Here is a 24485-nt window from a genome sequence, read left to right as displayed (position 1 = left end):
CAACGCACGTGTCTTCATAATTAGACGTCTAATGTACATAAATCAGTCCACCGCTTTCAATATCCCTTGATTAAACCCTCCAAAGCACAAACAGTGCGTCCCCGTATTTACACTCATAGCAGGGCAGCGATGTTAAACTTTTTGTTAAACATGCACATAGCATTACATTTTACAGAGGAATGTGTCTCTTCAAAGGTTCTTCCAATTCTTTTGTTGTTGATGACACATATTCATGCAAGTTGAAACACTCAGCCCCAGGAGGTCTAACCCTTGAATTACACGAGAGTCTGTGAGAAAGACTGAGAGAGGAAGTAATTTCTCCTGTCTCCTGTTTGTAATACAGGCCTTCCTGCGCGCCCATTAGCCTCAATTTTAAGCAAAGTGCTTGAGAATACATCACGCTAAGATGTAGCCTATTTAGCAATCACACAATTTTATGCAAAACTGAGCATGGCCTTTATTTTAATGTTGTAAGCATCCTACATTTAGTTTAGAGAGGCTAGTTTTTAAAGAAGATGAGGAGCATGCCAAATGTGTCAAACAACTCAGTTAAGACTAAGCAGCTTTGTTTTAGCGTTGTAAGAATGCTAATTCTAGCTTTGATAGGCTAAACAGAATGAGCCACAGCTAGAAATTAAACCAGAGGTAAGATAATCTTAACATATTATGCTATCATCTTGCATACATCTAAGCTACGGCAAAAAAAACAAACAACACAGATACCACAGCTAGGCTGTTTTACAGTTGTAAGCTTGGGGTTTTATCAACTGAAGCAAAAAACAACCAAACAAAAGCTTCAGATGCTCTAGAGCAGGGGTCGCCAACCTTTTCTTTTCTGAGTGATACTTTGACAAAATGAAAACGGGCCGAGAGCCACTCGAGTTTTGTTTTGTTTTTTTAACATTTATTCTCATAGCTTATTTCAACCCAAACACACTGAAAGAGCTTGATTTGCCTGGACATTTACAAAACGATGGTGTCCACAACTCACATTTTCCAATAAACACAACAACAAAAATGGTATTTAATTCGCCTCCATGTGCGTTTTGTTTTTCTGTGTTTTTATTAGTCCTGTCGCAAACAAAGCAATGCTTTTTATTTGGTTGTTGTCTGCCCACATGTCACTGTATCACTTCACATGTACAATATAGTATGTTTTTCTTCTATTTTCTAATCTTTCCCATTTTCTGTATGTGCGGTTGTTGCTGCCCTACTCACAACACCACTCACTCAAGATGACAGCAGCGCAGATGTTTGATTGACAATTAATAATCATTTAGTGTCAGAAGGGGGGCGGGACACCTCTGAGGTTTAAGCAGGTTTATATTCAATTATTGAAACCTTTGGCGAGCTACTTGGAAAGAGACTGGGAGCTCTGGAGTTTACTCCAAATATTCAGAGGGAAAAATGTCAAGATCTTCCTTGCTTCGCAGAACAGGGCCAGGTCTTCTCTCTGTGCAGTGGCCTAGATTTGCGTCTTTACATAGACTCCATCTGCACTGGCGGTGACGTGACTCCAAATCACATGGTTGTGCGTCCCAACCTTAAGAAAAGCTGACAGTGAGAGATTTTTTTTTTTTACCCTTACACGGACTCAAGGATGAGAAGTGTTTGTAGATATGGTGCAAATTATAAAATGTCAAGTTGCTTTCTAGTTGATTTAAGGTTTTAAGGATTTTGCTTTTCATGCTGCAGGACGTGCAGCAATCGTGGACAGCCAGTATATGGTATATCATTTAGATCAGAGTGAACAAGGTTTTAAAAACTCTTCTATAAACTGTCATCAGGTTTCCAGCTTGAGGCCAAGAGTCTTTGCAATCCTTGAGCTCCTGAGTGAGTCCTTTTCTGTAATGGCCTGAGATTGATTCTAGCAGGGCATTATGGCTGTAACGTTTTAAAATTCCAGCCCCAAGAGCACTCGCACGCTCACCATGGGTGCTGACGATCTATTATTCCCTGTAATGAAAGAGCTGACCTTCAGTTATCTTGAAAGCCCCGCAGTCCTGTGGTGAGAGTGTCAAAGTCAAAATGTGGTCCCAAGGTTTGACATCTTATCAGAATATGAAAAGGTCCCACTCGTCACTCCCCCTTTTCTCCGTACTTTTGTCAAAAATGTTAGTTTCCGATTTATCAAAAGGTGCTTTTGCAAGTGTGAGCACTGATCTCTTGTGAGTGGCAGGTGAGAAAGCACCATGGTTTTTTTTTAGGTCATGGTTTATCTCGTGTGTGATAGCATGAATACCAGACTGTCCTCAGTCTGAAATGATGATACTATAATACTTAACTGTGTATTCACTGTTGGAGGACTGGCATTTAGGATCAACAACAAGAGCTCAAAGGAATTCAGTGTTTCTCCCGAGGACAACTAAGCCGAGCAGAATCTGCATGCATGCTATTTATCCTGGATATCCATCCATGTTTGAGGACGGTGTATTTCTATCTTGCAATGAAAGAGTATTTCCTGTCTTCCTGGCCTTTATAGATCTTCATTTTTGAGAACAACATCTACTATCGCTCGACAGTGGAGAGCCGCTCCATTCGCCTGGTGTCCACTGGCAAGGAGGGAGTCATCTTCAATGGGCTCAGTGATTGGCTGTATGAAGGTAAGACATCCATGCACACACGTTTTTATTTGCCAGTGTCTTCGGAGAGACATCGGAGGTGACTATGGTTTGTTTGTTTGGCTTTGTTGAAATCTCAAATGAGAAAAAATGTGTTTTTCAAGAAACAGCTCACTCAGGGCAATCTAAAGCCCATAATAGTCTGAGACCAGACACATTTGTTCATAAAGAAGATGTTGGATCTTTCAAACTGAATGCGAAAAAAAGGACAAAACAAAGTTTCTAACTTTGTGTCTTCATCCTCTCTGATATTCCAGCCACACTTCATCTCTTTTCAAGCTCCAGTATCAGAGAGTATACAGTTACGATGGATGCACAAAATTACCTTTTCACCATTTTATTCTCTTGGTGGAAATGGGAGCTGAAGTAATTGCATACCCCGTACATACCACAATCCCAGTGGAGTTGTGTTGGCAGCGGTCACTGTGTGTGAGTTCAAAGTTTAATCTAATTGAACCTTAGATGCACGGCACAAAATCAGTACTGCACTTGCTCCGTGTTTCACATAACCGCATACACAGCTCTCCTTTGGGAATAATGGCCACACTCTCTCGCTCTCTACACAATGTGAAATTGGCAATTTCGGTGTAAACACCAGATAGCACCTCCATGATAGCAGTTTTTACCATGGCTATAGCTTCAACTTGATTAACTGGTTGTTTTCAAGAGAGTGGATCAACTTTTTTAATTAGGGACCGAGCCCTCACACAGTGGTGGAGGCCCTTATTACTTCCGAAAGGATTGCGTTTTTGAGGCACTGAACATTGGTGAAAACGGACGAAAATTGGCGAATGGTGAAAAATTATTTAAAATAAGGGAAAGACTAAGTTCCACCAAATTTCACGAAACATGTCATGGCCCAAGACGAACAAAAAAAAGTCTATTGCGACCATGGCATCAACTGAACAGGTCGCAGGCGAGGGATGGTTTTCTGTCGCCAAATCGACTCACGTTACTCTCGTACGCAAAGGGAAGAGTACCAAAGAAATGGAACAGTTGGGGCCCGTTTTTTTGGTACTGTTCCTAATGGTAAGTGCAAAGTTAACGTGAGTTATCGTGAAGCTTACAGTGGAGAGTTAGCAATAACATTCACTGGTTAAATAGCCTAGCTTCTACAAAGAACAGCTAACGTTCCACTAAACCGGAACTTGCCGAAAATGAACTCAGTATAAATGCATTTCTAAAATAAACTAGAGCTACATTAACAAGGTCACTCACCTTGCATTGAATCAACTTCCTGTCTGATCTCAACAATTCAAGGCAAATAAAAGGAGATCTGTGTTCTGATGAATGCTGCCTGTTTCTCATTGGTGAAATAACATATCCTGTACTATGTGGTGTATGTGTCATTTTCAATGCCATGGTATAAAAAAGGTATGATATGACATCAAAAACGGCTTTGCTTTGTTTGTCATGATGGTGTTTAGAGCTAAAATACATCATTAAATTAGTTATTTTTATTATTAGTATTATGATTATATTAACAAACATGTAAAAATAGATGTGTTTGCGACACCGAGCTTAAAATGTACTGTATGTGTGATTTTAAAAGTCCAATATTCAGCGCAAACAATCTAAAGCTCTATGAAATGTTGCAGGTCCTGAGATAGTGGGTTAATTTAAGAAAGTTAAGAACACCAGCAAGACAAGGAGCTCAGTCCATCAGTATCTCTGGGGGGTGTTCAGTTCCATAATCCTTAAAAGGGAGAGAATTTCTGTATATATATATTTTCACACTGGTTTCATACCTGACCTGTGAGTTTCCTTCCAGGTCTGACATGTCACTCATACTATTAAGTATTCAATACTTGTATATTTTGCTGGTTCAAACTGAAGTAAATAAATAAATAACAATAAAAGATGAACAGATATACGTGCTGTATTCATTTCAGTGCTATCACATAAAGTCACAGGAAGAAACTGTGTGAGAGACACCATGATTCAGTGGTTTATTGTCGAGTCAAACAAAAGTGTGGTGAACTCCTGCTGTTTTCAGTGTGCGTCTGAGACGACTCTGGCTCTGCAGCTTTGATCTGAATGAAAGGAAACAAACCTGCACAAGAAAATAAATGATATTGTACCTTTCAAGTTTAACAGTGGAATTGTTCAGCACGGCTGTGTAAAGCATAGCAGTTATTCACCTCAGGTGCAGATATTTCTGCTAACAAATACTGACTGTCAAGAGATTATAGACCGACTGATAACATACCTTACACTGACTGAAGGAAGATGCTCCTCATCCTTCTTAACATTATCTTGGCTTTGAAAGTGAGGGAACCCTTCATCTGCAGAATCAATCGATTCTGTAAATATTCAGATAATATTCAGAGAACTATAGCTATAAAATAACACCAAACACTAAGAAATAAGATATTTGTTTACAGAGTCAGTGGACATATTTATCGTCATGTCCAATAAGCTGCAAACACATCGAGCCGGACACTGGACCCATCTTGGACTGGACGCTCCACCTGTAGAACCGAGTCGGACACAACCAAGCCACCACGCTATTAATTCCTGCTATATTTGGGACTTTATGTCTCCTTTCAATCTTCGCTTTGTTGATGTTGAACCTCTGACGTCAGAACTTCACACCTGTGTTCTTATCCACTGAGCTACTAGCACCTACACTTCTTTGGGTTTTCTTCGAACTTTTGACCGTTTACATTGAATTGAATCGTGAACTATGAAAAAACCTAATGTTTCTTGGCGTTCTTCTTGGTCAGAGTTCTTACAGATTCTCTGAGTCTTTCAACTGAGCTACCTACACAAACACTGTTCCACTTTTAAAATCGACAACTCAACATCTTACTGAGTGCTTCTAAGGTGTTTTATCAGAATTACATGGTTGACGTTGAGAACAAATGAGCCACTTGCTTGAACCTTCAACTTCAGACCTTCAAGTCCATGTCTGGTAGACCAAGATATTTGGTCTTGGAGTTTTTAAGTGGTTAATAAGGATAATTAGGTTCTAAAGGTCCAGGTTCTAGAATTGGATTCCTTTTTTCAGATCTACAAGTCAAACAGAACGAGATACACAAATTGAAATCACTATTTAGTTTTCTTTGGAAAACCATCTGGCTAATAGGTTCCGAGCAATTGTATGGTTGTGGAACCAAACTTGCCACCTTGCAGTCTGAACAACCTTATTTATGGTTGTGAACAAAGCCACTACACCATGAATTCCTTGTGCAGTTGGGACTTTTCGTCTCCTTTCAATCTTCACTTTGGATGTTGAAATTAAAATTCTGTTGTTCTTTTACAGGAATGGAACCTACGACTTGACTTATGACTAGAACTTCACAGCAGTGTTTTTATCCACGTAGCTACAGTACATGCTCCTACTGTTGTTCATGTTTTCTTGGAGCTTTTGACTGTTCACATTGAATCTTGAACTAAAAAAACATCTGAATGAGATTTGAACTCATAACCTCAGACAGCACAAGCTATTTTTACACTCTTCGTTCATGTTTTTAAGTGCTGTTTTGGTTAAGAATCACTTCTTTTTTAAGATTTGAACTCACAACCTCAGAGATACAAGTCATCTTGTGATGGACTGAGCTACTCGTCTTGATGATCTTCGAGAAGTCTTTGAGTCTTTCAAAAATTGAATCTCTGGACTTTATAGAGTCACAATTGCACTTCATCACACCTACATGTTGAGATCAACAACATTATGGAGAGCGTCTGCTTCTCCTCCTTTGCTCCTCTGAACACTCTGCAGGAACATGTGTGAGGACTAATGACGTGACGTGCAACCCCCCAGTCGCCTGCAGCCACATTAGCATTGTTTGCGCGTAACACTTTAATTTCCCGCAGGTCAATTAAAAAAAAATGGGGAGTCTTGTCAATTTGCTTTGGCTTCACACGCAGCTTTGAAAACGAATGAATGAGTGTTCTACATGGCTTTGATTTGTACTCAATTCAGCGGGAGCACGTGTTTTCTAGATGTCACCGTGATCTCGCAAAGGGTCAAAAGCTCAGCGGTGGCCACAGTGTTCACACTCGCCTGATGAACTTGTATACGCTAAGCTGTTTTTGTCAAAAGGTTTTAATAACGAGAGATAGGAGAAATGGAGAGAGAGGCCCTGTAAAACAATGCATATCTGTGAGATAATTTCAGCGGCCTCTCGGGATTTAGTCGCAGTGACCCGGTGGTTATCTGAGATCACCAGTGCCACCAGGACAAGAGCTTGCTTGTGTGGCCGTTTTCCTGCTTGCGGCTGCTTTTATTTAATGTCGCCAGCCCCCGTGGCTCCTCTTATCTCCGCATTAGCCGCGCTGACATTTGAAACAACATCCATCCTTCTGGAGCAAAAGCCATTCTCGGCCATTAAAGCATTAATCAGCGTGCTATTGCGATGTCTGATATCCCGGCTCATATTTATGGGCCTGCTGAAGGCCTGGTAATTTACACTTGTCATTTATTGTCCAGATAAATCTTTCAGCGGGTGATGAAGCGCGGACTAAGCATTCGTAATGTTCCGATAAAAATGAGCCGGAGAACAACAGAGTCGTAATGTTTTTATCCCTGCTTTTTCATAAGTAGAAATCATGTGATATGACGTGGAAAATACTTCCAGTCCTAATAGAAAATGTCGTTTTTACTTCAATTTATAGGACATTTGAAGTTTTTTCTCAGCATATTAAAGCTGCAGTACGCTGGATCACAAGAAAAATAGTCGATTGTTGAGTTTCCTATGCAAATAGTGATTTTTTCAGATTTCTTTTCAGGTTTCTTTGTAGCGAAGGAAGTACTCTGGATTGTTCTGTGTGGTACCTGATGTATAAAAGGAGTCTAGAGGAGGTACAGAAGTGTTGATCACTGGATTTACATCACATATAAAGCTTTTTTTTACGTTTTTTTAATCAATACGGTATTAGAAGAAAGAAAGCAATATCATAAGATAGCATGCTTGTAAGTACTCTGGTTGCTCTGTTTTTCCTCTACTAGTATGTTTAGTAGTTAATAGTATGATATGTTTTAGCCATTTTATTGCAGCCGAGCACAAAGTTTAGTTTCAGATACCTTGGATGGACAATTGATTCAAAATTCACTTTTGATCGTCACACAACAGATATCCAGGAAAAAGGCAATCAGAGACTTTGTTCATTGTTCAGGAAAAAAAAAACCTGAAAAAAAACAAAAATACTCTAAAACTCCAAACCTTACATGAATAAACACCCATTCAACTATCATTTCCAACTCCTATAACGTCACGAAGGAGATGAATTTGGCTTGATATTGAAACAGAGGCAGCTGTGGCTCTGACAGAGCAGCTAAAGTGGCTCGTCTTTCACTCCCCGGCTCATCAAATGCACACCCTGAAGTGTCCAAGACATCGAACTCAAGAGCTTTGAGTAATCATGGAGCCTAGAAATGCATCATGTGAATGTAGAATGGCGTCTGAAACAGTGAGAAAAGTGTGTGTTTTTAACTTTTTTTTTTTTTTAAATGGAAGTCACATTGCAAAGTGTGAACGGGGTCATCGTGCAACAACAAAAATGACACCAGGAAACAAGGTACTAATAATCCTTTGGGCATTAATTTGTTGGTTAATTAAAGCGGCTGCGGTTCACAGCGCCTACTTCAATTTAATCTAGATTCTAAAAAAATTAAGATTTTTCAAGTTGGAGGTTAATGAGGGCAAGGATTTTTGGAATGAGACATTCATTTGTAAAGCAGCTGCAGCTTTTGTTTTTTTTTCTAAAGAATTTTTACTACCAATACACTGGAAAAAGAAAAACCTTGAAATTTCTATCAGAGATAAAATATGTGTGAGCCACTTAGTGGATCTGGCGTCGGCCCAGTGGCGACACCAGCATCTGCAGGGAGGCTTACAGAGGCCGTGCCAGATTGTGTAATAACAACATCCACATCCACCAGTGAGAATGCAAAGGCGGACGGTTTTCCATATTAATGACTCAGTCTCCGCTGTGGCAGAGGTCAAACCGAGGCTCAGACGGACGCTCGGGATAAACAAGGTCCTTTAAGCTCCGTTTGTCACGGCGAGAGGTGAAAGGTTGATAAAATAATCTCCCAGGCTTCAACATCCTCTGGTTTTTTTTCTCGTTTGCTGTCTTAATCTCTGCATGTGTGGGCGTGTTTGTCTGTAGTTCTCATAAAATGTAGTATGGAGTTGGAAGAAAAAAACTTGAAAAGCTGAATTAAAATAGAAGAGATGGAGCCAAGAGCGTCTGTCAGCTGTGTGCAGCGGTCCAAAAACGCCTCGGGAGAGTCTCCAGTGTTGTGTCGTCTGTCGGCTGTCTGATTACCGAGGCTGCGCTGATACGGAAACATCCCGCAGTGTGACGCAGCCTCGGTAAACAGCTGTTTATTGGGCTCTGTTGCGCCGAGATAAAAAAAAAAACACACCCGCCATGGCTTTGATTCCAGTCGCGTTTGCCCCCGTAGATGTTTGGCGAGATGAGTGTTCGCATCGCGAGGCTCGTCTATAGGTTTGTTTCCGTATTTGCGTCGGGGCCTGCAGGACATAGAAGAACCACGCTGAGCTAGAAAAAAAGGATTAATTAAGGGATTGAAAATGTTGGTGTTAGATTGGTTTCAATATGAGCTGAAGCTGTTTTCTCACTGTAACCGTAATTCTGTAATTCATATCGTGTTAGAGTTACTGGTGAACAGAATCATCTAATTATCATGTTGTACCATCTTTATATGCAGTATCACATTAATAAGTGTTAGACGATTGAACTGAACTTCAGAGGAAGAGAAAGTGGTCGACTTTCTTTGGTGTCGCCACGCTAAAAATATACTTTACATGCCCGTTTAGTCTTGTTTGCGTCACACAGTGTAGACCTGCAAAAATAACACTGGAAGTGCATTTTCTTCTTGCACCGTGAAGCCGTTGTTTTGTCACCACATGCAGATGAGGCTGTGTAGTTGCTGAGTAAGATTTCACACGCTCTCTGTCTGCATCGCCACCATCCCCTCAGCTGTTAAATATAATAACAGTTGTTTCACTGACTTTTGTTCTGTTTTAATCGATTCATTTTGTTTGGGATATTGGGATCGAAACCTTGAAAACAGACCTGCTCATCAGATTTGGCCCTGTATAATTTATTTTTGTAGATTTATCGTTTGCCTTATGTCCATCTCTTTCGTGAGCGGCATAATATACAGTGTATGCTATAAATACACACACGTTAAAACCCTTTTTTTTGCCTTAAATCTGCACCAGATTGGGAAGAATTACAGCCGCCAAGCTGCTCTGCTTCACGGCTTGTGAAGAAAATGTGTGACACTGCTGCTCTCTGTTGGACACATGTGCTCATTATATTTCCTTTTTTTCACTGCAGATATACCAAATAATTATAACATCAGAATGTCAGCTGAATGTCCACTGGGAGACAGAAAAATAAGTATTTTTTTTTTATTAGTATATAAGTAATAAGTAGGGTTTTTTTTTAACCACTTCCTGCAGTCTTCCTCATAAGTGTCTGGCTTCCTGTTTTATATATAGGTGATGACTACGGCCCCTGCTGTCTGACATGGTTCTCGGGGCCCGTTTCCAGATCCCTGATCCAGCTTTGGTGTTTGTTACTTTCATGAATTTTGGCCTTTACCCAATTTCCCCATTTGCAGTGGTCAGATATGACGTTTTCTTGTTCTGCTTTTTGTTCTAGTGGTCAAAACATAAACATAACATCAAAAAAAGGCTTATTTTTCTGTCTGACTGTACAAAACTTAAGTATACTACCAAGAATACACTGTGGAAGGCTTTGTTCTCCTTCTTCTGTTCCTCATTAGCTCGGCCTGTTTGCCCCAATCTGTCACCTTGCTCTCATTATTTCCCACCGGCCACTTGACTCATGGTATCTCATGCATTAATAATGTCCTCCACTCTGTGAGTAATGCAGTCACAGCACAGCGGGGTGGGGGGAACACTAAGGGAGGAAATGAGCTGCTGACAGCTCACCTTGGGTAATCATCACGACGAGGCGGCGGGAAAAAAGAAAAAGGGGAGGCGAGCGCTCATTACTTACGGGAAAGACAACAAAAGCGAGCTCATCAAAAGCGGCTCATTTACAGTCTCTTGTCTTTTCTCCTCTATCTCCTCTTGTGTCGCCACGTGCGGATCAAGACGCCTTTAACTGCTTTCTCCTCCGCCGCAGTCAAGGTGACTGGGTGTCGCCAGCCAAGCGGATCCGACAGTCCGGCGGCGGTTCCGCTCCACACGGGAAAGTTTTTTAGTTAGAGTTAGTGGGCAGCGGTGGAACTGGCCATGCGGGAAATCATTTCTTTATTTCATATTTATTTATTCTCTTTCATCGTTCCTTAATGCCATACTCAGTCGTTCAGTTCCAGGACACACCAGGTGGACCAGGAGAGCAAAGAATCACCTGGAATAAATGCTTAAGGACTATTTATCGTCTTATATATAATATTAAAACGCTGGCTCACGTTGTCGCCTCACTGCAAGGTCAGCGGTTCAGCTGAGGGCATTTCTGCAGTTTCCCCATGAGTGTGCTTGGGTTTTCTTCTCACTGTCCAAAAGAGCTGCGTGATAGAGGTCACACGGTAATACACTTCATTAGATTAACCTCTTTAACCACCTGTTTATGCCAATGTCGAATCACAATGGCGACAAATCAATGCAGTGGTCAAGGTGACCAGTTCTGGAAAATAAAACCTTCAGGTTTCAGAATGGGGAAGAAAGGTGGTTTTAAAGGTATAATATATAGCATTACTGATTGAACTAATTTTATATATTGTGTACTTATGTTAAATCCACATTTCTTTTCATGTTCAATGACCATTTCAGTTTGGTTGCTCTTGCGAATCCCCATGAGTGAAGGAAATGTTCAGTGCTACAAGTTAACCACTATGTTGTCTTTATTTATTTTTATTTTATTGTGTGTATTTGTCTCCAGTGGCTTACAACTATTCATCGTCGTTTGTTCTCCCCACGTAGCGCAAGGCGACAATTCCCATGCTCCCATGCTGCTTCCCAATGTCATCAAAAATGTTCTCACTCTTTTGATTGAGAGACACCTCGCGACTAGAAATTACAGGCGTTTAAGTGACTTTGAAGGTTGCCATGGTTGTTGTTGTTTCTGCTCTGCTCTACTGGGATTTTCAAGCACAAGCGTCTGTCGTGTTCACGGAGAACAGTCAGAAAATGAGAAAATATCAAGTGAGCAGCAGCTTTCTCTGTGCAAAATGAAAAAAAATCAAGCCTCCTCGATGCTAGGGGTCAGGGGAGTCTGGCCAGACTCGGTCTGGTGTAACCAGAAGACCAGAGGATCACATTCGATGCCAATTTATTGAGTGTCTTGTCTTGTGTACCTAATTAAGTGGCTGGCATATCAGCCAGCACTGACATTGGCTTCTCCTGCAACCCTCATAGCAAACACCACAGACAATCAATGAATAAATGAATCAAAATATGAACTTCTTTAGAATTTTCACTGATAACCTATTATCTTTATGTCTTGATTACATTGGTTTTTACTGTAGATGATCGGTGGAAGTATAGTGTCCAGCATTTAAAAGCCGCCACAGACGCCACAACCTCTCGCAGAACTGCGTTAGAGCACAAATGTACGTAACTGCTGCGGGTTATTGTCAAACGATGCTGCGAGTCGATGTCATTCCACCAAACGTTGCACAGTTAATGAAAATGCTAATTGGCGGTCGGTGTCTGTTAATTCCCCAAAGCCAGCACCCAGAGTCCTGCACATAAACAGCATTAATGAAATTTTAATTGCCAACGTTGATACAAATGTAGCTCATGGCGGACTTTGACAATTTCTTTTTTTTTAAGCCATCTGCGCCGTCGTCGCGGCTGAAGTTGTAATAATGGAGCAGAGAGTGGTAGCGTCCGTGCTTTATGTTGTCAAAACGTTCCCCTCTGCAAGCTGTTATTTGCATATTATCCTAATGAAAGAAAGAGGCTGTGTGACAAACAACACGTCTTTCTTTAGTTGTGAGGACACACAAAGACGTAACAATAACTTAAACAAAGCCTCAAGGAGCATTTGTTAACAGTTAAAAAGTAACCCCAGCCATACAGCCCTGTGAAGATGTGAGGATCAGCCAAACATAAATTGTCCCCACAACCATACATAGACATACTGTAACACACACACATACACACACACACACACAGGTAATAACAAAAATCTTAACTTATCTTTTAAAGTTTAAAGCTGTGTAGCTGAACCTGTTGTATCTGTTGAGAAATCACCTTTAGGTCCATTTGTCATTGGGGGGGGAGGTAGCTCAGGTCTATTTTGGTCAACACTCTGCACTGAGATTAAAAGCCGTGGTGATTTATGACCTCGGCTTTTGGAGCGTTCTCCACGTGTGTTTGTGCTTTTGTGTGTCGGTTTTAAAGCGAAATGCAGAGAGAAAACCGTGCATAGAAAACAGGTCAGGAAAGAGTGCACTGCTGATGTGGTAGAAAGGAGAGCGTTTATTTTGTTTTTGGTTTTTTACCCCTTTGACCTGATTTTAGGCGATTTTGGTTCAGTCCATTTGAGGGAAATTCTTTTACTATTCAATTTTAATAGTTGGTAGGTAGTTTGGAAGGCTTTAGGTTGGTCAATCATTGGGTAAGTTGGAAGGTAGGTAGATCGGTACATAAGGTTAGTCTGGTTGGTAAATAGGGACATAGGTAGGTTAAGGGCAGGTAGGTAGGTGCATAGAGTTAGATTGGTTGGTAGAGGGGGCATAGGCAGGTTCAGGGCAAGTAAGTAGGTAGGTGGGTAGGTAGGTTGAAGACAAAATGGAAGGTTGGTGGGTAGGTGAAGAGGTAGGAAAGTAGGTGTATTGGAAGATCTGTAGGGTAGGTAGGTAGATTGGAAGGTCAGTTGGTAGGAATTTCGTAGGCTTTAGGTTGGTCAGTCATTGGGTAAATTGGAAGGTAGGTAGGTTGAAAGTTTGGCACATAGGGTTAGGGTTAGTGTGGTTGGTAGATAGGGTAGTGGGAAGTAGGAAGTAGGTAGGTTGAAGGCAAAATGGACGCTTGGCAAGTAGATGAAGAGGTAGGGAAGTACGTTTATTGGAAGGTTAGTAGGGCAGGCAGGTAGGTTGAAGGCAAAATGGAAGGTTGGTAGGTAGATGAAGAGGTAGGGAAGTACATACATTAGAAGATCCGTACGGTAGGTAGTCGGTTCAGGTAGGCAGGTTGGAAGGTATGTGGCTAAGTTGGGAGGTAGGTAAGTGGAAAGGATGGTCATAAAAGAAAGAAAGAAGGCTGTTTGATTCTTTGACTCTTCTTCAATCTACCTCTGTATTTAAGACCTGCAAATTAAACATGCCGTGCAAAAGGTGGCAAAAAGTATACGTTAGCAATTTTAATGAGCTGCTGTGAACGGGAAGTGTGGTGCGATGGAATAAAAGTGCAAGTAATTACACGGCACTTTTTTAAAAGACATTTTCCCAAAAAAACCTGTTCATTTCAAGCTCTGACAAGAAACAACAGCGTTGCCATGTTGGCCCGCAGCCATGTAATTAACTTTTGTCTCTGCTGTATGACTTTTTTTTATTTATTGTCTTTTTGATTGATGGTAATTTCATTCCGACTATTTCAGAGGAGATCTTCCGTTCCCATGTCGCGCACTGGTGGGCTCCAGATGGCGCCAGGTTAGCCTACGCCACGATCAACGACACCCTGGTGCCCAGGATGGAACTGCCCATGTTCACAGGCACGCCGTACCCGATGGGGAAGGAGTACCACTACCCGAAGGTATACCTTTTACCCCTTTTACATGATATATACTTAATATTTGTAAAGGGTTTTTAATATGTTTTCTCTCCACGTTCAGGCTGGCGAGGAGAACCCAGTTATCACTCTGTATGTTGTGAACCTCAACGGCCCACTTCACACCATCGAGATGAGAAGACCCGATGATCCCAGGATAGGGTGAGACGTCAAAGCTGAAGCATTTAAACGTTTGAGGATTTTTATTTGTCAGGTGCACTGATACTGGATACAGAAGCAAAAAACTGCCAGCCAATCAGTTAATCCAATTATAGACCAAACAAACACTGCACACAGTCAAGAAAGGGCCCTCGCGTGCCTGCGCAAGTCAGGGAGAGCCCTTGAGGAACACACGGGTCCGGGAACTATGCAACTATGCCAATATTGTATTGACCTCCATGCAAAGTTTCAAGAGTTCTTATGCACGTTTACCCGCTCAAAAATGATAACGGATGTAATAATAATCTGAAGGATAATAGGTTCCTCGCACAAATCCAGGAGCCTAATTAGTATTTCGTATATAAACCTTTCTGTTACCATCCTGCAGTCACAGAGAGGATTTGCCATGCGTACTTATTTACTCATTACCATAACTCCGAGACCGTTTTTTGTGATATCTAGAAAATTAACTATGGACTGGCGATCAGTCCATAGTTAATGACCCCACCTTTCGCCCTATGTCAGCTGTAATTGGCACCAGCTCCCCCTGTGACCCTCATGTGGAGGATAAAGCAGTACAGGATGGATGGATACCAGAAAGCAGAGAAATAGAACTTTAATTGCGCCCCTATACTCCAGGACTTCGGTGGAACGACCGTCCAATCACGGACAAGATTCACCAGGGCGCCACACGTTTGCGACGTCAACTTCTCAGTACTGTAATTCCTAAACGGTTGAATAACTGCCAGTTCTTCCAATTCTACAGCCATAAAATCAAAATAAACCCAGGCTGCCTGATTATCACGATGGTCACAAGAGGGTTAATAAATGTATAAGTATGTTCATGTCGTCATTTTATGACGCTGAATATTTTTAACGGTTGAAATAGAAATGTAATCGTTTGTCCTAAATGTGTCAGACACTCTAATCTTTTGTGTCTTTACTGGACAAAGTTAAGCGAACTCCGGTCACGCCTCGCTTGACAGTAATAGCGTCTCGACGAGAACATTACGCCGACTCACACGTCAGACTTTCAGAAACATTTATGATGAATTCCGGCTTCGGCTCGGCCGTATTCTTTTTGTGAATTCCTCTGCGAGGTCATTTTCACAGAAAGTGTAATTGGTGAAGTTCTCCACTCTCAATTTTTTTTCTACATTTCCTACACTTTTTTAATAGTTTGACTTTGGGGGGCTTTTAATCCGTTTTTACCTGTTTCCGTTTGTCAAAAAAAAAACAAAATCCTGTAGATTCCATTTACCTCTAATGATGGCGGGGGACTGTTTCAGGCCCAGAGGCAGCAAATCAACTCATAACCCTGCTGACACTTCACCTGTCAGCGAGGATATTTCCATGATGTTATGCGCTGCATTTCCCCTCCCAGGTCCCTCTGTGTGTGTTTTTTTTTTTTACACCTCAGCTCGATGGAGAGTTGCCGTGCAGAGCTCAATAATCCTCGTTTACTCTCCTGGAATCTCTGTGGACTGATCAATATTTAAAACCCTGGTAATTAATTACCTGGCGAAACTCTGCAGCTCATTGCAAATCAGCAGTTCTACGTGTTACGTCTTTCTTGCGAGGGGTGGGGGGTTGTTTTCAGGTTGTGTGAAATTTAAAGAACTCCAAGTGTACGGCTTGTCAAAGTCGTCGTGACCTCAAAAAAAACCCCACACATTGTTTTGTTTCTGTGAAATCGCAGCAAAACCTCAACAAAAAGATCCACTCCGTGTTCTAAATTGATTGTTTTTAACTCAGACGATCAGAGGTCAATGCAACACTGGCATATTTAAAGCAAACGTATGCGTACATTTACTTTTCTAAGGGTTTTCTTTTTTCCACTATAGATTATGTAAATCTAATTTCTCCCGTGATCCATTTCACTTAATGTCGTCCCGTGTTCAATTCCATTAAGTTTAATGGGCTCATTTGCTCCGCTCGCTTTTTATACCCATTTTATTATTCCCTCCCTTTGCTGTGGCTCATTATGCGACTGTGTGCCGCCGCCGCTCCAACATCTCAATTTATCTGACGGGGGGAACCGTAAATGATTCATCTCATTCTCAACAAAAATTCATAATCGTAATCCAAAATTAGTGAGCGGAAAGATTTTCAATTATCGAGTTATTTTGTAATGTTTTCATTAACCCACTTTTTTTTCCCCACAGAGCCTGAGAAGTAAATGAAATCAATGTCGTTGTTTCTTGTTTGTTAGTGAATACTATGTGACCATGGTGAAATGGGCCACCACCACCAAACTGGCCATCAGCTGGCTGAACAGAGCGCAGAACATCTCCATGCTCACGCTGTGCGAAGCCACGACGGGAGTCTGCACAAAGGTACGCCCCGGCATCTGCACGCAGGAGGTTTCATGGAGCGTTTCACAGCTTTTTGTGCCTTAAATAAAAGGGGCTGTCGAGTTATTAAACAAACTTAGTTAATTGAAAATGACTGAAATAGAAACAGGCAATCATCTCACTGATGGTCTTGTTTTATTTCGTTAACACTTAGAACACAGAGCATATATATATATATATACATATATATATACAGTATGTATATACATATATATACTGTATATAAATATACATGTATATACTGTACAGTGGGTATAAGAATGTGCAATATAGAGTTTCTTGTATCCAATCTGATGAAAATTTCTTTCATTTTCACCAACTATATAAACACACCTGAGCAAATAGTACTCAAAATGTTTAAAATTGGATTGGATTTGTGAAATTTGTGAAATACGTCACGGTTCATCGTTTTTATGACGAGAAAGAAATGAAAAGCAGTCTAAATTTGTGACTTCTGCAGAATTATTGCTAAAAATGTGATATCCAATGAATCATAACTTTGACTCAACAACACATAAGAAGACGCATTTTTTTAAGGCCTAAATATGCGACCTATAAACACACACACACTCCTAGGATCTCCATATAAGGAGTTGTGTATTATTCCCATGGCAAATTACCAGGGGTTAACACCCAACTGAGCAACAAGCAATTCATTTGTCATTGTTGTGTGTTGTTTCACACAACAATGGTCGTTCAACCAACTTTGACATTTTCCTGGACACTCGCGGTCCCTAATTGCCTCTAACTTTTAAAGTTTTTTGTCCCGATTACAAATGGATTTGGCTTCGCTTTTTTGGAGTCAGAACATTTCGTCCGCACTCACGTCATAAACAAAGCCAGTTACATACTTTGCCATCCGCCGCCGTGTCTTTTTATATATATATACATAAAGTATCAATAATTGTGTAGAAGTCACAAAATGAGACCTTTTTTTTTTTCTTTTTGTTCATATATTTCACACAAATTCAATCCCATTTTAAAACATTTTGAGGACTTTTTGCTCAGGTGTGTTTATATATGAAATGTTTTCATCAGATTGCCTCTAGGTTGTGCTGAAAAAAGGATATAAGACACTCTATACTGCACATTCTTATAACCTCTGTATAATAGCAAGCAATATGTCGCCACATTTCAGGCTTAAAAAAATGTCGGACTTGCTTGTTAGTTAAAAAACCCACACACACATGTGGCTGTAGATTGACCATCGTGAAATGTACCTGCATTTGGTGCGTGGTCGGGGTGTTAACTTCATGCCCTGCATACGACAACTCAAAATATTCACCCTTTTGTTTTCCAGAAACACGAGGATGAAAGTGAAGGATGGCTACACAGACAGGTGAGGTGACGTTGTTCCATTCAAAGTTCTTCTCCTCTGTCAGGGTTCAGAGTTCAAACAGATCTTGCGTGTGTCGTCTTCAGAACGAACGGCCTCTGTTTTCCAAAGACGGACTCAAGCTGTTCTTCACCCGGGCCATTCCTCAAGGAGGCAGGGGCAAGTTCTTTCACATCTCCATGTCCATCTCCCAGGTAAAAATAACATTATTTATCCACAGATTATGATTAGATTTTTAGATTTGCTTCATAACGTTTAAAAATAAAAATGAAGAGCATTTGTTTTGAGAACAAAAGTGGACAACACATCCATCACACAGCTATTTTGCACGTCTTCTATGAATTTGGTTGCTATTTTCTTGATAAATTCTTTTCTGTGGAAGTCAGTGACTTGAAGAACATTCATCAGAATGTTTTTGTATCTCTGTGTCCTTGAATCGTTCTTTCCCAAAACTTAATCTGCGCTCAGAAAGAAACCTTTTGTTTTATTGTCTTGAAAATGTCCTTGATGAAAGTTCCACATTCCACATTCCACATTCCACCATCTTCTCCTTTCTTCTTTTGTCCGTCTCAATTCTTCACGTTCACCAAAGCCCAACACCAGTACAGACACACTGCAGTCCATCACATCGGGAGACTGGGATGTGACCCAAGTGCTGGCCTACAACGAGGAGAGCCAGCTGATGTGAGTAGCTCCAAACCAGCAGAACCTGCTGTCTTTTATCTTTCATTATGCTACATTTCCCTTTTCTTTCTATGGTGCCAAAAACCCAGGTTTGAACTTTTCAGGACCATGTACAGAGACATTCCCCAACTTAGTGCAAGGAGCAAACAATATTTGCCACAAACTATCACCAGCGACTGACGCTCTTGTTATCCTTCTGTTTCGACGTAGACTTTCGTGAATCTCGTTTTTGGTGAATCCCAATATTTTTTTTTTGATACATTTCAATTGAAACCAAGCGTATGGAGAGACCCTCAGAGTAAAATGCTTGGTTTCTTGTCTCTCCATGGTGCTGAATCATCAGGGACATCATCAGATGCTGTATTACTCTCTATCTCTGTCCATGGTGCTTGAAGTCAGCATTTAATGTTTCATTAAAAAAATGAATCTGGATGATTCTCTCTGTCCTACAAAGACCTTTAATTTAACGATTCAGCATCATGGACAGTGGTGTTATGTGTTTATATTTCAGTCCTTACAGATGAGAGAGCCACCGTCTCTGTCCATGGTCCTGTTTAAGGACAGAGAAAATCAAGATGTCTCTCTGGATGGGTTTCAGTACTATGGACAGCGGTAGAATTTCAAAATGAAAAATTTACTGTTAAGCATGTTAAGCATACAAATTGTATATTTCAGTACCACGGACAGAGACAGATATGCTCACTGTCTCTATCCGTGGTGCTGATATCCGGTGTATATTGGAGAGCGACAGACACAACACTCGCTTTTGTGTATTCTGCCTTTCTACTCCCACTGTCTCTGTCCATAGTGCTGAAACCCGGTGTGTATTTCAGCACCCTGGATAGAGTACATGTTTTTGTATGTTCTGACTTTCTCCTCCCACTTTCCCTGTCCGTGGTGCTGAAACTCAGCCTGGCTGAATTCTGCCTTCATGGACAGAGGACATTAAAAGTTGATTGACTTTTTTCTCTGTCCGGGAGGAAAATGGAGCCTTTTTTATTGTCAAGCTGCGTATTGATTATTATAATCTACAATACAGCAGCGCTGATGCTGCATTTTAAGGTAAGGCGTCCACGCTGGTATCCATTGTGTCGAGCCTCATGTCGCTCGAACAGGTTCGTACATTTTCACACAATAACCTGCTCTGAATGTGCTTCGCTTGGAAGAAAAGTGCCTTTCCCATCTCGAGTGCGACTCGTGCCTCAGATAATTTCACACTCATGTTACACAAAGGCCACAAAGGACAGAAATAATCTCACATGTGCAGTGCCACCCCTGTGTTATCACTAACATATATCGAAACATGGTTACTGCTCATCGTCTCCTTCTACAGTGTTAACAGAGCTTGACTCAGCCATAAAGAGAAAAAAATCTCTTCTCCCTTAGGGGGGAAAGATTCAGCCTACTTCTTTTCTAAAATGATTCATCGTACACCACCCCCCGACACCACCAGCACCACCACCACCACCTTTTTTTCCCCCTGCATTATTCATTTATAAGACAGCTTTCTCTGTGTGTAGCTGGGGGAGTGCTCAGTCTATCTGTTCTCACACTTTTTGGGGGCTTTTTCCAGCCAGGCAGCATCTTGTGGATTGCAGTGAGTTTTTTCAGATAAGATAAGAGTTACGGAGTTAGAGCGGAAGAGACAAACAAAGTAAAGGTATATAAAACACGCATCTTACATACAATATAGTAAAACATTGACTGGTAAGGTTAGAGATCATCCAATATGGAATTTTCTGAGACCGATTTTTTTGAAATCAGGGCAGCCGATAATTTTTTTTGTCCCCATATATTTTGTTGATTTTCTTTTTCCTTAGCAGGGCTGAAGTAATTACCTAAATAATCGATGATTAATCGATTACTAAATGAATCGTCAACTATTTTGATTGTCGATTGATCAGTTGACAGATTCATCACTTGAGGATATAATTGTTAGCTGCAGCTCTAAACCTGAGTAACAAGTTATTGACCATATAAACTAAATATTAAATAGAGTAACAAACAACTTGTAGGTTAAAGTTTTCCAAGAGCAAAGATTTGTAATAATTGGCATAATTGTTAATGAACATTATTATAGATTGACAAACAACTGCTTACTCAGTGTCCTATTCTGTTTGTGTTAATGCAGATACTTCCTGAGCACAGAGGATGGTCCAAAGCGAAGACACCTGTACAGGTAACAGCCACTGCTCTCGCTATCTTAGCAACACTTTTTACTCGTTTAAAAAATGTTTACAAACTTCTTCTTCTTCTGTTCTCACAGCGCCGACACATTCGGGTCGTTCAACCGCCGCTGCCTGTCCTGCGGTTTGTCCAACAGCTGCGGCTACATCAGCGGCTCCTTCAGCCTCAACATGAGCTACTTCCTGCTCGACTGTCGAGGTACTTTTATCTCTCTTTTTTCTTCTAGTTTTCTTTATATTTTCACAGTTTCTTTGGCATCTTGATGTTGCCTGAACTATGACATTTTCTTGCTTTATTTTATCGTGACATTTACTGTGATATCGAGTTGTTGAGCTTGAAAAATAGCACGCCCATATTTTAATCGATCAGCTCAGCGAGAAATCAAGAGAATCAATCTTGTACCCGACTAAGATAAAACGGTTTTCTAGAAGAAAAAAAAGAAATGAGCAATCACATGTGAACTTCTGTCGATCGGCACTAAAGGAAATCATGAAATAAAGGATGATGCAATAACATGGAAAACACGTTTTTATAAAAAAGACTAATCAAACTAACTATCAAAAAGACTAATTAATCAGGCCGATATTTAAAGTTATAGATCTGCCAAATTACAAATTAGGCATTTTCAGTACAAACAACTTTATTTAGTTTTTTAACATACAAAAGGTTTTGCATACAAAAGGTTTTGGTTTTGTCTTCGATGTTTTAAAATAAAGTTTATAAAAATTTTTATTGAAAGTATCGTATATAAAATTGGAGAGGAATGGACTGGAGGGCCGCATGTGTGTCCGGGAGCCGCGAGTTTGAGTCGTTATACAACAGTAACACTAATATAAAATAATACTAATTTAAAACTAGGCCACATGGGGGATTAATGATTAGCACTGTTGCCTTGTTGTTTGTCCTGGTTGTTGTGGCCCTGGCTTCCTGTCCAGGGTGTGAATCCGCCTTTCACACTATGGTAGCTGGGATTGGCACCAGTGCACGCCCCCCTACGGCCCTCATAAAAGCGCATAAATTAAAACAACAATGCTGTGTTAGTGTTCAGTCGCTGTGTTTGCGTGTCAAACAGCTTGTGGCGGTGCACTGACAGTGTGCAGACCCAGGCCTTGGATGTCTCTTCTGAAAGAGCCGCTTTTCACCGACAAAAGAGGAACTCTGATGTTGTTGTTGTGCCAAAGATCCGGCCCCGAAAACACAGCGATCGCACTCAACAGAACAGAAGGGGCGAAAAAAAAGAGCGTTTCAAGTTCAGCATCAAAATGTCACAGCAGCGCTGTGTTCATACTGGCTCTGGAAAAAAATGTACGGGGCAAAAGATACAGGCCTCTGTGATCTCCGTGCGACTTAGAGCCGCGTAGCTTTTACACTTTAATCACCGATCAAACACCCTTTTGTGACAATCGCGCCGTGAACCACACAGAGCGATCGTCAAACGACCTGCAAATGCTGAATCCAGAAATCAACTCGGAGATCCTGCACTTGATACATGTGTCATGTAGTGCTTCTTCTGCGAGACTGGATGAGATGAAGTCATGATATTGTTGCCACGAGGAGGGAAACTGGGCAGAAGCTTGGGTTACAAATGTGTGACGTGCTGGTGAATCTCATCTGTGACCAGAAGTTCTGGGAGCTACTTTTCTCTGCTTTATGGTAGTTTTAGAATTTTCTAGATATCACAAACGGTCTAGGAGTTATGGTAATAAGACGTATGTATGCCAAATCCTGTCGGCGGCGACAGAAGGGTTCAGTGGCAGGCCATATAAAATAAATTAGGGGGTCCACAACTGGTCCACAGGTCGTGGGTTTTGGACCTCTGGCTTAGATTGTAGGCGCAAAATGGGAATGAGGATATCTGAATCTGTGTGTCTGTGTACTGTAGATATCATGGACACGGAACTCATGCACGTTTGTCCTGCTTTCACCGTCACGGGTCATTTCTGAGCTGTGTCACATGGGAAGAAAAGACTTCCTTCAATTGGGTCACTAGCACCATGCAGAGTAAATGCAGCAGAACACAGACGCAGTGTTCTGTCCTGTAACTGTGTTCCCAATTTGCTGAGAGCATCAGTCTCTTCATGTGCTGTCATTACTCTGTTCTCTTTTCAACTTCAGGGCTGAACTACAGGGACTTTGACTCTGTTTGTGGCCCAAATATGGACGAGCAACTTCAGCCGCAGTGTGACGGCATGAGGATATAATCGTAATTTAACGAGAATAAAGTCATAATTTTACGATAATAAAGACATAATATGATGAGAGTCAAATAATTTTATGAGAATAAAGTTGTAAACGTTGTAATATTATGAGAATTAAATCTTAATATTACAAGAATAAAGTCACAATTTTATGAGAATAAATTCGGAATTTTGCAAAAATAAAGTCGGAATTTTACAAGAATAAAGTTGTAATATGATGAGAATAAAGTCGCAATTTTACGAGAATAAAATCAGAATATTATGAGAATAAGTCGGAATATTATGAGAATAAAGTCTGAATTTCCCCTGAATATTATTGGGGGAAAGTAATTTTTTTTGAGGAAAAACTTTGAATGTCTTCTCTTTTTTGGAAACAAAGTCAAGGTATTGCTAGCGACAAAAAGAAAAGTCAGTTTTTGGGATTCAACCTCTTTTTTACTCTGCTGTCGTCCTCAGGCCCAGGCATCCCATTTGTCTCCGTTTACCAGACACAAGAAAGAGACGCTGAAAGTGAGACACAGGGCAGAGAAAGTGAGTAATTCGACCCAGTAAAATCACACTTTTTTTTTTTACCAACAGCAGCTGTGACAATGACCTTGTCAATCAGGGACATGACCACCTGTCCTGCGTGTCCTGTCCTGCCCACTCATCGCTCTTCCAACACAATAGGAATAATCACATTACTCCCTCACTAAGGATGTACTCATTAAATTATGACCTGCCTTATAGCAATATTAGCACACTGTAATCTGATATCACCTGTCTGCATGTGCTTGTGATGTCTTCCGTCAACACTACACGTCCCCTGTTCTTCTGACTGACTAACAAATATGTCTGTGAAAGCTGTTTCATCTCATTACTATAGTGTTGACAGACAGTTATGGTTAACCTACAGAAAAGGTTAATTCTGTTTTAGAGGCTCGACATGTCTGGATTTCCTCAGCTTAAAGTGAGGACTCTAAATCGTAAATCTCTGGTGACCCATCTTTGGGCCCCCACCCAGCCTTTGGGACTCACAGCTGTAAACCACTTGTACCGATTGGATAAATATAGCTGGTTTCCCTTTTTAACACACGTGATCAAGAATCTATGCAATTATATTGATAGTATATAATTTTTCATAGGCGTCCAAAATGACACAAAAATTTGACTTCTGACTTTTTGGTGTAATTTTGGACCACATACTATAGTGTGACTTTTTTGACCGATTTTGGACGACA

General features: G+C 40.8%; 1 protein-coding gene across 1 annotated transcript in view; it reads left to right on the top strand.

The window, feature by feature from the left end:
• Positions 1-23804, top strand: part of LOC122778534 (dipeptidyl aminopeptidase-like protein 6) — a 213030-nt gene extending 189226 nt beyond the window's left edge. The window contains exons 8-17 of the mRNA XM_044040560.1: positions 2483-2603; positions 14178-14332; positions 14412-14509; positions 16719-16842; positions 18161-18199; positions 18283-18390; positions 18789-18880; positions 21012-21059; positions 21147-21265; positions 23722-23804. Coding sequence (XP_043896495.1) covers positions 2483-2603; positions 14178-14332; positions 14412-14509; positions 16719-16842; positions 18161-18199; positions 18283-18390; positions 18789-18880; positions 21012-21059; positions 21147-21265; positions 23722-23804 — 987 coding nt within the window. The remainder of the gene's footprint in view (positions 1-2482; positions 2604-14177; positions 14333-14411; positions 14510-16718; positions 16843-18160; positions 18200-18282; positions 18391-18788; positions 18881-21011; positions 21060-21146; positions 21266-23721) is intronic.
• Positions 23805-24485: the final 681 nt, after the last annotated feature.

This window comes from Solea senegalensis, linkage group LG1 (assembly GCF_019176455.1).
Source record: "Solea senegalensis isolate Sse05_10M linkage group LG1, IFAPA_SoseM_1, whole genome shotgun sequence".
Lineage (NCBI taxonomy): Eukaryota > Metazoa > Chordata > Actinopteri > Pleuronectiformes > Soleidae > Solea > Solea senegalensis.
The sequence above is the reverse complement of the archived record's forward strand: the minus strand, read 5'-3'. Positions and strand labels throughout refer to the sequence as shown.